Consider the following 15,147-nt stretch of genomic DNA (forward strand, 5'->3'; position numbering starts at 1 on the left):
CAAATATGAAAACCGAGTGCGTTTGCAAACTTTATGCTTTAAGCTCTCAAAGTTATCGATGTGGTCGGAGTGCGTTTGCGTGAATGCTTCGCTCCCAAGAAGCACAAACACTCGACATCGAGAGTCCATTTGCTTGATTGTCTGAGCGCTGCAGAAACCATTAGCAGAAGCAAGACCGAAGTCCAGACTTTGTCCAAAATTAATCAGTTTTTAATGCATTAAAAATCACCCCAGAGTCGTCATAATAGGAACGAGTTTCGTTTGATGTGATGACGAGGACGATCTAAAGGAAGTAGGTCCGCTTCTCATTGAAACGCTTTCTGTCTCGACAGGATATACTCTCGTGAACACTTCAAGGAGAAGTACGCCATCAATGAGGTGCATCACACCACCGACGTGAGTACAGTTTCACTGCATTTATTAATATTCATTTGCACTCATTGGTTTTGTCTTGCATTGGCTCATATGACGCAAAAGAGTCTTTATATTGTGATAACAACACTCTTTTTAATTTTTTTTACATTTTAAATCGAATGCTGTTATTGCATTGCATGAGAAAATCACATGGAAATCTAAAATGTAAATTTTTATGCTTAAAATTATGCTTTAAATAAGAAAACAGTAGGCGGCAGCAAATGTTTTAACGAGTCATTGGCCGGTTTTTGCTTAGTATGCACGACTGGCAACCGGACGTTATTTTCCATTTTTTTTCCGGAAGCAACAATTCGCGAACATGTCATTTTTTTGCATTTTTTCAGTGAATGGTTGTTTAGCGTATCACGTGTTGGGTGAGAACTCGTGACGATGCTGAAATGCGTTTTTTAAAGAAAATTTTAAAACCGAATACTGATTAAGTACCATCTTTTTTGGGTTGTTACTTAGTTTTAATCTAAATGCTGATGGCAGTACCATCCGTTAGTTTCAGATGTAAAATGTAAAATCTCAGATCAACATCTTTTTTTTGATTCTTGCTTAAAGATAAAGAAATGTACGGAATCGCCTGTGACAAATCGTGATCGTTCATCACTAGCTTTTAGCTGGTTTGAGACGCAGACGCAGTTCACGTTTTAGAAATATCAAATGTATTTGCGCCCATCGGAGTGCTGGTCTAAAAAAACGAGGTGTGTTGAGGAAATAGACTTAAACCTGGTCCGAAGTCAGTGGGTCATTTAAAGAGCGTGTTAGTAGAAAATGCGCAAACATGCCGAATATTAAAAATGAAAGTATTACAGTGTAAAAGTATATTATTGTGTAGGCAGCATAAACGTAAAAAAAGCCGTAGACGTTCTAATGGATAGTCATTGCGTGTAATATTAGGCCCTTTAAATAACGAATCCGCCATGTGCTAGCGCATCTCGCTCTTAAAGGGAATGGGGGATGGGACTCTGATTGGTCTGTTGCACCTTATGCCCAAAAACTCATTAAAAGAATAGGGACAACCCTAAACATTTTTCTTGTCGTTGCACTAGCAAAAGTGGATTGCATCTGAGTGCATCTGCGCCGCGCGCTTTAGACCGTGCACTTAGATTGAGTCATTCGTTCATTTGATTCATTCGAACGCTGATTTATGCAAGAGTGAAGTGAGCGAATCTCTTCATAAATGGGTCATTTTTTGCAGCATATTTGTGGTTTGCTCTCGCTTCCACGATTTTTTTGTGCTCGCTCTAGTTGCTGTCCTTCGACTTTTATCGGCTCGTTGCAGTGCATCGCGGCGTTGCCGTATCTGTGAAGCACTGCCTTGGCGAGAATCGGGCGTTTAATAAGAATTTAGCTGTTTTTGGTAAAGTCCCGACGGACTAAAACGCTGCTTGGAAACGGAGCAAACTGAAATAGAAACCGTCTATGAGGACTTTAAAACAGTGAATTATTCATAATGTAAGCACGAATGCTTTCCACATGTGGAGGACTGACCCATGGCTACAGGCGCCGATATGCCACCCAACAACTTACAATTACGCTTAAACTGCTGCATCTTAACATGCGGCGTGTGTCTGATACCGCTGCAGAAAAATAATTAGCTTGCCGGGGTCTGCAGGGATCTAAAGTGCTACATGCTCTCGTTTCATTTATTCTGATGATCTTTTTATTGCCTGTAGGATTTTAAAATGCGAATTTCCTGTAATAGTTTTCACCAAAGTGCAGAATCAAGCACATTGACCAACGCTGTTCTCATTCTCTCCTAGACATGAATATGCGTGTATTTATTTTGTATATTAAACGCATACGTATCGCATTTATATATTTAAGAAAAATGTTATGTTCATATATTAAATATTATAAAATATAAAAAATGTAAATGCAATGTATTTGAATCTTAAGTTATAATTTTTTGTTGTTCGTACTTGTTGTTTAGTTTAAGATATATATTCTGTTCTGTGAAAAGAGGCCGGAGCTGCAATGCATGCTGGTCCGGTGACGCTCATCCTAAGTTGATCCAAAAGACACGAACGGCATGAAAAGATGCGCATAAAAGGGACCATATCATTCCGCGATGGAGGCTTTTTGTCTAAATGACCTTCATTTAAATTGCAGCGATTGTGCTTCGGTGTCAGGAGGTCAGAATATATCAGACTGTGGCTGACTCTGTAATTGCAGAGGTTTTAAAGCTATTTAAAAAGGTAATTTAATGATAATAGTCTATGTATAACGTTCCCGCGCGCAGATGAAGACTTGTCTGACACGCGTTGCATCACGCCTCGTTGTTTTTTTTGCGGCTCACGTCACGAGCGCTGCTCTCGCGTGTCGAGAGGGACTTCAGACGCATAACTAGGTGTCTTTGTGTGTTTTCATCGCTGGTTTTCATGCTGCTGCACAAATGCGTCGCGGTTCCCGCTCGGTTCCTTTCTTCTCCGTCTTTGTGAGCGTTAATGACCTTCTCCCGAGGTTCCTCTCAGCGCCGCTTAAACAGATCATTTGAGAAGGCAAACAGAGCTGCTGGGAGCAGAAAACAGAGGGAGATGTCTGTAATCTTACAAAACAAATGAAATCTCCGAGGCAAATACACAAAACGCGCACCCACAAACAGGCTTGTTTAATCCTGAGCGCTAACAGACCCTGAGACGGGACCGAGACTCGCCGAGGGACTTTAACATTCACAAACGTCCCCGTCTTTGGCCGTTGCCCTCAGCTGCTAGATAATGTACGCGAGAATGACTTTGAGAGTCTCCGACGGTGGAAATGTCTTTGCATTCGTTGGTTTCGTGTAAACTAAGCCGCATGACGCCGTCGTGGTTCGTTCTGATGATTTTTGTTTGGTTTGTCGTTGCCATTTAAAATCGTTTGAAAATAAAAGCATAAAATTAGTTGCTTGATTGTTGTTAAATTGAAATGAAAAAAAAAGTAGTTAACATTTCTCGTTTTCATTTAGTTTAAGTGCTGAAATTTAGTAAAACAAACTCAAAATAAATAAAAACATTAAAAACATTCATTATATGAAATAAAAAATAAATAAATAAATAATTTAATATACAAATGTATATTAAAAAAGAAACATGTAAAGTGCTTGTTGCAGTAAATAATAAAAAGTCTAAAATAATAAAAAAGTCATAAAATAAACAAGTAAATAAAAAATAAAAATAGACTTATTTCTGATAAGTTCACAATTTTCAAATTTTTATTAAAGCACTAAAATATCTTAAGATTGAATGAAACGAAGGCATTAAAACATTTTCAATCATTTAAATTATTTAAACTAACTTGGTGTGTGTGTGTGTGTTCTAAAATCTATTATTATTATTATTATTATTAATATCTCTCTGTATATATAGATGGATGTATTGATAGACATGTGTATCTATTTTTTGTTTAATCTATTATAAAGCTGAAGATATTACAGAAATGCAAGAAGAAAAAAAAAAGTTAGTTAAAGTGTAATTTGAAGGAGCTTGATTGTTTTGGAGATTTCTGATTACATTTTTTCAGTTCTGTTTATTGACGTTAATGTAAATGCTGAGAGGCAATACGCTCAGTTCACTCGTTTATTTTGGCTCATAATTTAGCGTGAGTCTGATTTCCAGACCTGATGAGTCTGGTTTCAGTGGGTTTGTCCTGATCTCATCCCGTCTCTCTCACAGCTGCTCGACTTCTAATACTCAATCAGGCTCGTACTGATTGCTTTAATGACCGTCATTTTCCACTTACGCTCAGATGTGTTGCTATTCTGCACAGCAGGCCAGAATGTCAGACGAAAACACTATTGATTTTGTTTTCATTGATTTTTAGACATTTTGAGCCCATTAATCTTGATCACTGATTTCTGCGCTCATAAAATTAGAATAATTAAGGGTCTATGACACGGCTGCCAGACCCAATTAAGTTTGGATTTTTGTTAAAATGTTTTAAGAGTCGGCCATTTATCTTGCATGTCATTTTTTTTCTCCTCGCCATCTGTCTTGAGCTCTCAGCAACAGATCTGACTAAGCGCTTTCTTTAAAACTTCTCCGTTTTGGTTTTGGCGTGTTTCATTTATGCATTAGCTTTGATTAATGTAATATTTCAGCCCTTTGCATATCTGCTTTTTGATTGAAAAGGGTTCGATGGCGTTTTTTGTTCTTTTTTATAGTAATATTCATCACACAACGCACGGTACGTTTTTATGTTATTAGTATTTTAATTATGTTGTCATCTATTTTATTTTGGCTCTAACGGCAGTATTTTATAGTTATTAATTAATCAAGACAACATGCATTGTATTTATTATTGTTTTACTGTTTTAAAAATTCTTAAATGTTTAGGCAGTACCAATTAAACAAGATGAGATACTTTTTTTAATTTATTTAGATGTATAAATATATTATCATATGTAATATATCTTGTATATTTAATTGTAGTGTTGTCAAACGATTAATCACATCCTAAATAAGTTTCTCTTTACATAATATATTTGTCTATACTGTGTATATTTATTATGTATATATAAATACGAACACTTGCATGTATATATTTAACAAATGTTATGTTTATATATTAAATATATTTTATATGCATAAAAAAATATATATATATATATATATATATATATATATATATATATATATATATATATATATATAATGCATATATATGCATATATATATTATATATATATATAATAAAAAAAATATATATATATATATGCATATATACTATAGTTTTATGTTTAAATTTATGCATAAAAAATAAACTCAGTACAAACACACATAATTGTAATATAAGTTGTGTTGTATAAATATACTATGTGTAATGAAAAAAAAGGAGTTCACATTAATGTGCATGGCGTGAGCTTTACCTGATCATCTTTTTTTAAACTAGGTGATAATTAATGTCTACTTTCTAAAACCTGTGAAAAGCAGTCCTTCATGCGGATGGCAGTATAGTTTCGTTTTATTAAATGTAACAGCAATGCTCATTTGTTAATATGAAAACTTCTACGGCATCTTAGTTTGTCAGTTTCGTCATTTGCAAATACGTGTTGAAATATTTACGAATACATGTTAACATTTAGTTAGGGCGCCTAATAAGTTGATGTTAGCTGATGCTTTCACTAAAGTTAAAAAAAAAAAACAACCACGCACACGTTTTTATTTTTGCCATGGGACCCACCTTTTATTTGCAAACCAGTGTGACTTTCTTTCCGAGTCATAAGTCAAATCTAGTCTGCTAACAAAATAATCAAATATTTATAGCAGTGACACGTTAAGATGATGTACAGCTGCTGCTGCTGGCCTCTATTTATTCTGCAGGTGCGCGGCGGTCCAGAAATATTAGTCAGTTGCTCAGTAACTTTAGAAGGAACTGCAACATGTGTCTGTGGTTATGAAAAACATAATACAATTATACATAATACAAAGACAGACTGCACTTAAGAGAGTGTGTGTGTGTGTGTGTGTGTGTCGTGGTGTCAATCGATTAAAAGATTTAATCTTAATCAGTCCTGCAATTAATCATGATTACTCCGAACCGAACCTGGTACGAGACATAGTCCTTATTATTCTTTGTCATTATTCTGCTGTTTTTATTTAGCCATTATCAGCCTTTATTCTGGCAATACAATTTTTACCAAGCCACCAGCCATGCTTCAATCCCAGTAAACATTTACCCAAGTATTATCAAAAATTATATTAAATATTCTTATTTTTTATGATTCGTTTTTTAACGCCTTTTTAAATATTCAAATGCTATTAATTCAAATAAAGTATTTATTATTTAATATAGATACAATGTCGGTTAACATAATAATAATAATAATAATAAGAGTTTGTGTACAATAAATGAATGTCATATTTCTTTTATTTATTTCTTTTATTATTCTTTTATTTAATATAAAAAAATTATATATATATATTTATATAATTAATTTATTTATATATAGAATTTTTAAAATATATGTATTTATATATTTGAATAAATTTATATATCCATTTCTATAAATCCTAACTAATTTGTGTCCCTGTATACCGTGTGTGTGTGTGTGTGTGTGTGTGTGTATATATGTATGTATGTGTGTATATATGTATGTATACTTATGTGTGTGTGTGTAAAAAAAAAAATATATATATATATATATATATATATATATGTATATAAGTAGTATTATTTCACGTTTAGTGTTTTTGGAATGACTTTATTTCTATTAGTATTGTTTGTGGTTAGGGAGTCGGTGTTGTCTGCGGTTGGACCCGTGGTGTGTTTGTAATTTGTTGGATAAGGGTGGTTAAACATGCCGCATTAATGTGACGTTCTCTCGGGGTTCATTCGTTCAGGACGGCGAGAGCTTCATTTACAGACCGTCGGCGCAGCTTGATCTGTTTTTCTGACAGCTCTATTAGAATGCGATAACAGATCCTGACGTTTTTCTGAAAGAACAGAAGATGTCCAGCAGTGTTCTTCACACAGGTGAGGTGGAGTAAATCCAGACAGACCGCTCGCTTCTGGTCAACCACGGCGTTAGCATTCAGCTCCGCCGTCGTCTGTATGGATTTCTGTTGGATGAAGCATCAGACAGAAATGTGGATTCTGCTCAGAAATCTGCCCTGAGGTGAAATAGTCTGCGTTTGATTCGTCCGGCGGGTTTAAAATGCTGCTTATCCACTCTCGGGGAGCTCAGGTGTTCCTTCCCACAATCCTTTGCTGGTTCTGTTGGCGCAGATTATTGGTGATTCATTCCGTCTTCGGTTGACATTTACGCTGTCTGTCTGTCTTCTGCCACCGCTGGATCTGCTTTTCATAAGGAAATCTCTCCTCAAAGGCCATTTCTGTCGTTCATTAGTGCACCTGTCAGCGGCAGCCGGGGATTTTCACTGATATTCCTGCAAAGCCAATGATATTCCGTTTAAATGATCCGCTCTAATGAAAGCTTTTCTCCACAGATTGCTGATGTGCTGACTAAAATGAAGCCCAGCGTCCTGCTCACACTGGTAAGATCTTTCTCATTTATTTCACGTCACAGGTCTTTCAAGGTGCCTGCCGTGTTTTGCAGTGATATTTGGACTCTGGTATAAATACATAAAAAGTATCAAAAACTAGTGTTTTAAAATGATTGATCACATGTGTGTACTGGGTTTTATGTATTGTCTGTGTGTGTATATATAAACACGTACATAAACACATTCACACATCTATTTTGAAAATATACATACAGATTTATATATTTTATATATATATACACACACACACACACACACACACACACACACACACACACACACACACACACACACACATATATATGTGTGTGTGTGTGTATATATGTATATATATGTGTGTGTGTATGTGTGTGTATATATATATGTATATATATGTGTGTGTGTATGTGTGTATATATATATATATATATATATATATATATATATATATATATATATATATATATATATATAAAATAGGGGTTGGATACTAAAACTGAAACACTGGCCAATTTAGGTGTTTTTGGCTAAATTTCAGCAGCCTGGTGGCCAATCTTCATTGATGCTCATTCCATCGCTAAGAGCAAAGTGTGAAGGTTTAGTTAACAGAGTAATAGCACAGTTTTGCCTTAAAATATTGCAATACATTACCCTGCGTCCAGGGTAATGTCAGCATGCCACCAAGAAGGAAGAACCGCATCCAACAAGAGTAACTATGGAAGCTAAGGGAAGTTGTATGAAAGGGATGTCCGGGTGCTAACCAGGATTGTATCCAAAAAGCATAAAACCACAGCTGACCAACTCACCGCAGAATTAAATGTGCACCTCAACTCTCCTGTTTCCACCAAAACTGGGATGCAATATCATGGCATTCCCTAGACCCAATACTAGATGGACTACCGAAGCATTCTGGAGGACCATGCGCACCCAGTGGTTCAAACATTGTATCCTGAAGGCGGTTCTGTGTAAAACACACAGCAAGACTGGTGACGGAGTGGTCTGATGAGCATTTTAAGTGGCCTGCACAGTCACCAGATCTAAATATTATTGAGACACTTTGGGCTGTTTTGGAGGAGCGAGTCGTTTTCCTCCAGCAGCATCACGTGGTGACCTGGACACTATTCTGCAAAAAAACGGCTCAAAATCCCTCTGGACACTGTGCAGGACTTGTATCTGTCATTCCCAAGATGAACTGATGCTGTATTGGCCGCAAAAGGAGGCTCTAGACCATACTAATGAATTATTGTGGTCTAAAACCAGACATTTCAGTTTCATTGATCAACCCCTGTGTGTGTGTGTGTGTGTGTGTGTGTGTGTGTGTGTGTGTCTGTGTGTGTGTCTGTGTGTGTGTCTGTGTGTGTGTGGTGTGTGTGGTGTGTGGTGTATATATATGTGTGTCTGTGTGTGTCTGTGTGTGTGTCTGTGTGTGTGTCTGTGTGTGTGTCTGTGTGGTGTATATATATATATGTGTGTGTGTGTGTGTGTGTGTGTGTGTGTGTGTGTGTGTGTGTGTGTATATATACAGAGAAAATGTATAAATGAAATGGTACCATATATAATAATAAAAAATATTGTTATTATTATATTTATTTAATAATAATAACCTTAATAAGTCAACATAACTTTTAATATAACATAGTAATATCAACAGTTTATTTACTATTACTATATACTATTATTTATTAATAGATTGTTGCTTTTATTATTAAATAACTATTAATAAACTGATAAGAAATAGTAAAAATTTGTATTATTATATATATACTGCTATTACTAATAATAATAAATAGTAGTAATAATAATAAGAAGAAGAGATGAATAATAGTGAACATAACTTTATATTTTTATTTTTCCATTTTGTGGTGACGAGTGACATGGTCATGTTTTCTTAAGATTTGGAGATGTTCAGACATCTGGCCAACATGTGATGTTTAGATCTGTTCTGGTTTTGGATAACGGGACATTGAGCAGGTTTAATGTCTGTTTTTGTGTGTGTGTTTGTGTGCGTGTAGCGGGGAGTGAACACCGATAGCGGCAGCACCTGTCGTGAAGCGTCCTTTGAAGGCATCAGCCAGTGAGTTTCATCCATTATTCAGGGCTCTGTTCCTAAAACTCATTCCAGGGAAAGTAGCACACACGTCCTCTGTGTGCTCGGATAAAACCACCCACCCGTTTAGACTCGTGCGTTAGAAATATTTCACAAATTCACTAATTTATGCATCAGAAAGCCTGTAGAAGTGTCTTAAGCGGCAGGGCTATATTTAAAGCAATAGCCAAAAATACATTATATGGGCCAAAATTATAGATTTTTCTTATGTCATTAGGATATTAATTAAAGATTATGTTGCATGAAGATATTTTGTAAATGTTCTGCTGTAAATATATTAAAACTTCACTTTTTGATTGGCAATATGCATTACTAAGACTTGCATTTGGACTTTAAATGCGATTTTCTCAGTATTTAGATCTTCAAATAGTTGCATCTCAGCCAAATATTGTTCTGTCCTAACCACGCATCACTTGAAAGCTGCTTTATTTAGCTTTCAGATGATGCGCAGATCTCAAATTCGTGAAATTCGCCCTTATGACTGCTTGTGTGGTCCAAAGCATCGACAGAAAGGAGGATTCAGACACTAAAACAATAGGCGCTGAGGCATCGTTGTTGAAGTTTTTTTGTCTTTTCTGCAGGTTTCAGGTGAATAATTCCCTCCTGCACCCGGTGATCGTGGAGTGGTGAGTGTCTTATGCTCCATACGCAAATGTCACGACATCTCAAGCACTTAACACCGCGCTTCACGCCGTTCAGCCGCTTTCTCCCGCAGCCGATTGACGACGTCTTACTAACCGAAGCACAAAAAGCCGGCTCGCTGCTAAAGCCCAATTAACAAAATCAAAGCGGGTTTGCCAGCTACTCCAATTAGCGGTTGTTTGATGTTTCGATGAAGGTAAAATAGGCGGCAATTACCGGAGCTGGAGTTGGATTGTTTCATCTTCTTGTGTTTCGGTTGTCATCGCATCTTTTTTTAAAAGTTTGAGCAGATCGGTCTTGTGTTTTAATTAACAGAGCATCATTATGCATTCAGACACTTGACTGGAATCAGAGGTTTGTTATTGCTTCGCGGCTTTGTTGGGAAAATGGCGTTCGAAGTGCTCTTCTCGTCGCTGTTGAAACGCTTCAGTTAATTTCAGCAGAATGACTCCGTCGGCTCTTCACTCTCGTGTCGACGGCTCAAGCACATTACAATCTGCTATCAGTCCTCTTTCTCTCTCAAGCCTCCTGCGTGGGTCTATACGGCCGCTGTTTGTCTCTAATGGTCTGCGTGCTTCTCTCGCTGGCGTGTGCATTAGGTTTTCTCCTCTATTACTCGAAGGAAAGCGGCTCATTACGGTTTCCTTCTCTTCCTCCCCTTCGCTTATTACCTCTAGATTTCCAAAGAGAGTTTGCCGCTTGCTTCTCTGTGATGAAGCAGATATTAAAGACCCGAGCACAAAGCAGATACCGTACGAATGGTTGGAACAACTACTAAAGCCAGGTCGAGATGGTTGGGTGGTTCGCAAAACCTCTCTAAAACCAGCAAACTAACAAGACCTTTGAAACGCCGTAGGGTTTTTAAGACGTTTTTGTCACTAACACCATAGCAAGTAATCATTTTATTTTGTAAATGCTCATAATTTGTATGCAAAAACAAACATTTGCTAACGTGGCTGGTGAAAAGAGCGGTTTTTCATCCAAAATAAGTAAACGTGTGCAGCAACTGCATTGGTTTCATTTAGGGTTGGGTATCGTTTGGGCTTTTTTCGTGCCAAATCCGTACTTTTAAAAGGTTCTGGTGCATAAACGGTGATATTTTAATCTATCTATCTATCTATACTCTGAAGCAGAAATTACAACACACACTAGATTAGAGGAACAGAAGGATCAGAGAGATTGAGATTGATGGCGACGTCAGCTAAAGAAAAGATATTTTTATGAAAGCTTATGAAGATAACATGCACTGATGAATTAATCCCATTTATTCACAAGATGCATAAAGTAAGCAGTTTTGATTTCACGTTGACTTTTAAAGTAGTGCATGCAAACATCATTGGCTGTCAGTTTAGACAAGTAAATATTTTTAAAACGTACTGTTCCTCGTACTTTATAGGAATAGTTCACACAGAAATTGAAGTATGCTGAGCCTCAAGTCATCCAGGATGTAGATGAGTTTGGATAAGATTTGGAGAACTGTAGCATTACATCACTTACTCGGCAAAGAACGGTCTGCAGTGAATGGGTGCCGTCAGAATGAGAGTCCAGACAGCTGATAAAAACATTGCAATAATCCACACCACTCCAGTACGTCAGTTATTGTTTTGTGAAGCCAGAAACTACTTGCTTTATAAGAAACAAATCCATCATTATGCTGCATTCGCCTTTAAACAGTTGCAATCAATCAGTCAATCAATCAATAATATTGCTTTTTCCAAAAATGTTGTATTCATTGGTGAGAAAGTGATGCATTTTTACATTTCTCCAGATCTGGCGACGAAAGAAAATCATCTGCGTCTTGGATGAATTCATTTTTGCATGAAGCATTCCTTTAACAAGCCATGTGTTTATTGATTCCTGATGTAAGAGATCTCATGATCCCTGTGTTAAGTGTTCAGTGCTCTGGAATAGAGCTGCTGATAAGAATCACATGGCAGATCGTAACCATGGGTTACTGCAGAGAGTGTGTGTGTGTGTGTGTGTGTGTGTGTGTGTGTGTGCGCGCAGTGATATATTTAGACGTGTTGTTAGAAAGTTGGCACATTCACACTGAGTCATAGGAGGTGATGTCAAGATGCTGCTGTAATGCAGGCAACATCATTAAGACATAAACGAAGACGCTCAACCAGGAATAGATGGTGAAGGTGAAGAAAAAACACTAACGAGAGGCAAAGTGCTGATTTCACTGACGTCATTCCTGCTGAGTTTGGGCTAAGTTTAGGATTTCAGGTTTATCAGAGAAGTTAGTTCTTCATTAAACTTTCTGGCTGGTAAATCTGAGAAGCGAGAGTGAAGGCGTTTATAACGTCACAGAAGATTCCATTTTAGATGGATGCTGTTCTTTTGAGCATTCTATTCATCAAAGATTTTTTAAAAAAAACTGCATTGCGGTTTCCGCTCAAATATGAAGCAACACGGCTGTTTTCAGCATTGATTATAATGAGAAAAGTTTCTTGAGCTGTAAATCAGCGTTTGAATGATTTCTGAAAGATCATGTGAAATGACGATGAAAATTTTACAGTACATTCACATAAATTCAAAACATTTTTATGTACGTTTTATTTGATAAAAGCATCTTTGAACATATGCAGGTTTTGTTGTTTTAATGCCTTAATGAATATGAATAAGACTCTAATTGCTTTATTTTACATTTTTGACCTAATAAATGCATCTTTGAAGAAGTGCATCTGAACAGTTCTGGTGAAATCACTTTTAACACACATCTTCTTGTAGGTTCTTGATATATAAGACGTTATATCTACATGTGCCTATGTCCTGATGATTAGCATGAGCATGAACTTAGTGCTTTGATGCGACCGGTGTTGTTAAAAGCGCTATATAAATAAAAATGATTGATTGATTGATTGATGAACTCTCTCTGTCTCTGCAGTCGTTTGCTGAAGACCGACATGGAGCTGGAAGTTCTGCGCTACACCAACCGCATTTCCAGCGAAGCCCACAAAGAGGTAAAGCCAGCTTTAATGCAGATTTTCATCCCTCGGGTTTCTGGTTGCAGCCTAAAGTAGGACCTAAGGATTTTGACTGAAAGTAGAAAATAATCTGATAATTATTCTGAAAGAGCAGGGCCGCGTTTCTCCGAAGCGTCACAAGCTTCCTGCGATCCATGCTTCTAAGAAGCGCCGCCCAGAGTCTCCTGAGACGCAGACAGTTGAGTTTGGGTCATGAGCCGTGCGTCCGGCACAGTTTTTTGTGAGAACGACGATTTTCCGGATGCTTCAGATTCATCGAATCTTCCAAACGCTGTTGTGCTGGAATTTTAGTTTCTGTTTCTCTGTTAGAAAGCATTTTTAGTCAGACCTGGGCCTGTGTACTCTTGATGTAAAGCTACCAAAATCTTATACCTCGCTTGATCAGTATCTAGGCCAGCATTGCATTTATCCTTCACAGATACAAGACAATACCGGAATACTAAACAGTTGATATTTCAGCACAAAACCTGCTACCCTGTGGTAGAAACCATTTTCGCTTGTAAACTGCTTGCAGAAATTTCACAATTACGAAGAAATGACATTTTACCTAATAATGCTTCATATGTTACGGGATTAATTAACAAACAAGTATAAAGTTGATAAATTAGGTTAATATAAATGGGATGCTGGAACAATACGAACTAAAAACAATGTTTGATCTTCATAAGTGCAGATCTGTGTCCTCAATCGTGAACAGTATGCATATTGATAAAAGAAACGCTAATTAATTTAGTAATCAGATTGTGGTAGAATAAGAAGTCGCTGATATCCATTAATGGACGAAAAGCTTTTCTTTTTTTTTTTTCTTCGAGGGTTGGATATTAATGGGCCTGGCTGTGTTTGTACATGCTGTGTTTTGGCTGGGATCATATTGATCATAGTGACTGCTAAAGCTTTAACAATGATCGTTACATCAAAAGCGTTGTCGAAAATCAGTCCATGTCACATTTAATGAGAGATTTTCTCACAACCCTATTTATAGTTTGCTTTAGCGTTGGCTGTTTAGCAAAAAGATTTGACCGATAGACTTGAACTATCAATGACATGTTCAATGAAAATATAAAACTATCCATTTAATGTTGTGCTATATATATATATATATATATATATATATATATATATATATATATATATATAGCTATATTTACTGAAAAATATGCAACATATACATATATATCAAATATGTAAGATGCAAAGCTCTTATTTTGCGTTTTGCTTGATGCATGGGTGATGTAGTTTTTAACACGATTAAACATGATTTCTTTAAAACGTAAATCGAAATAATAAAAACTGTTGGCTTCAGCAAAAGTACATGCCATTAAATAATAAGTCCAGGGTCTGTATGTAAAGTTATTGTTAAAAATCAATGGCCCTTTGGCAAAAATGAGTAGCATTTTTTTTTTTTTTTATACATTCTATATTTATAAAATAGATTTTTATTATGATAATGTAACGCGTGAACCTGTTTTTTGATTCGATATTGGATTATGCAAAAAGAAGAAGTCGGAAACGACTTGAACATAGGTAAATAATGACAAATGTTAACCTTGGGCTGAGCTGTTCCTTTTAAACCCCAAGGTTTTCAACTTGATTTCATTCTGCTCTGGTCAGTATCCGTCAACGTCTGCAGACGTCTTTGTAAAGGCACAGCAAACGTTTATCCTCGCGTTATTTAAAGGAAATAGCCCCTGCACCTCATCAAAAAAGAAAAAAGACAGGGTCAGTCTTCAGTTGAAGGTCTGAAGGACATGTTTTGAGGCTCTTTCGATCTCTCCCATCCAGCAATAAAGGCCTCAGCACATTAACGCACATAGGTCTTCATAAGTGCCAGTCTTAGCCAGAGCTCATAGAGACGGCTGTAACCTCTCGTCTTCTGTTATTGCTGGATATTCGGTTTAAGAGGGACATGAGTCACGGCCACAATGGAAACAAATTGTTTTTTGAATGCCGAAATGAGGAACGAGGGATTTCGAGGAGTTCACTGTACGGTCACGGGAAAGCGTCGAGCGGGAAGAGTTCAGACGAG

At 36.7% G+C, this 15,147-nt stretch overlaps 1 protein-coding gene across 1 annotated transcript in view; it reads left to right on the forward strand.

Moving 5' to 3' along the window:
* pepd (peptidase D) overlaps nucleotides 1-15,147 on the forward strand; it is a 57,119-nt gene that overhangs the window by 7,974 nt on the left and 33,998 nt on the right. The window contains exons 4-8 of the mRNA XM_043264985.1: nucleotides 333-396; nucleotides 7,347-7,394; nucleotides 9,395-9,456; nucleotides 10,071-10,115; nucleotides 13,022-13,097. Coding sequence (XP_043120920.1) covers nucleotides 333-396; nucleotides 7,347-7,394; nucleotides 9,395-9,456; nucleotides 10,071-10,115; nucleotides 13,022-13,097 — 295 coding nt within the window. The remainder of the gene's footprint in view (nucleotides 1-332; nucleotides 397-7,346; nucleotides 7,395-9,394; nucleotides 9,457-10,070; nucleotides 10,116-13,021; nucleotides 13,098-15,147) is intronic.

Source organism: Puntigrus tetrazona, chromosome 18 (assembly GCF_018831695.1).
Source record: "Puntigrus tetrazona isolate hp1 chromosome 18, ASM1883169v1, whole genome shotgun sequence".
NCBI classification, from domain to species: domain Eukaryota; kingdom Metazoa; phylum Chordata; class Actinopteri; order Cypriniformes; family Cyprinidae; genus Puntigrus; species Puntigrus tetrazona.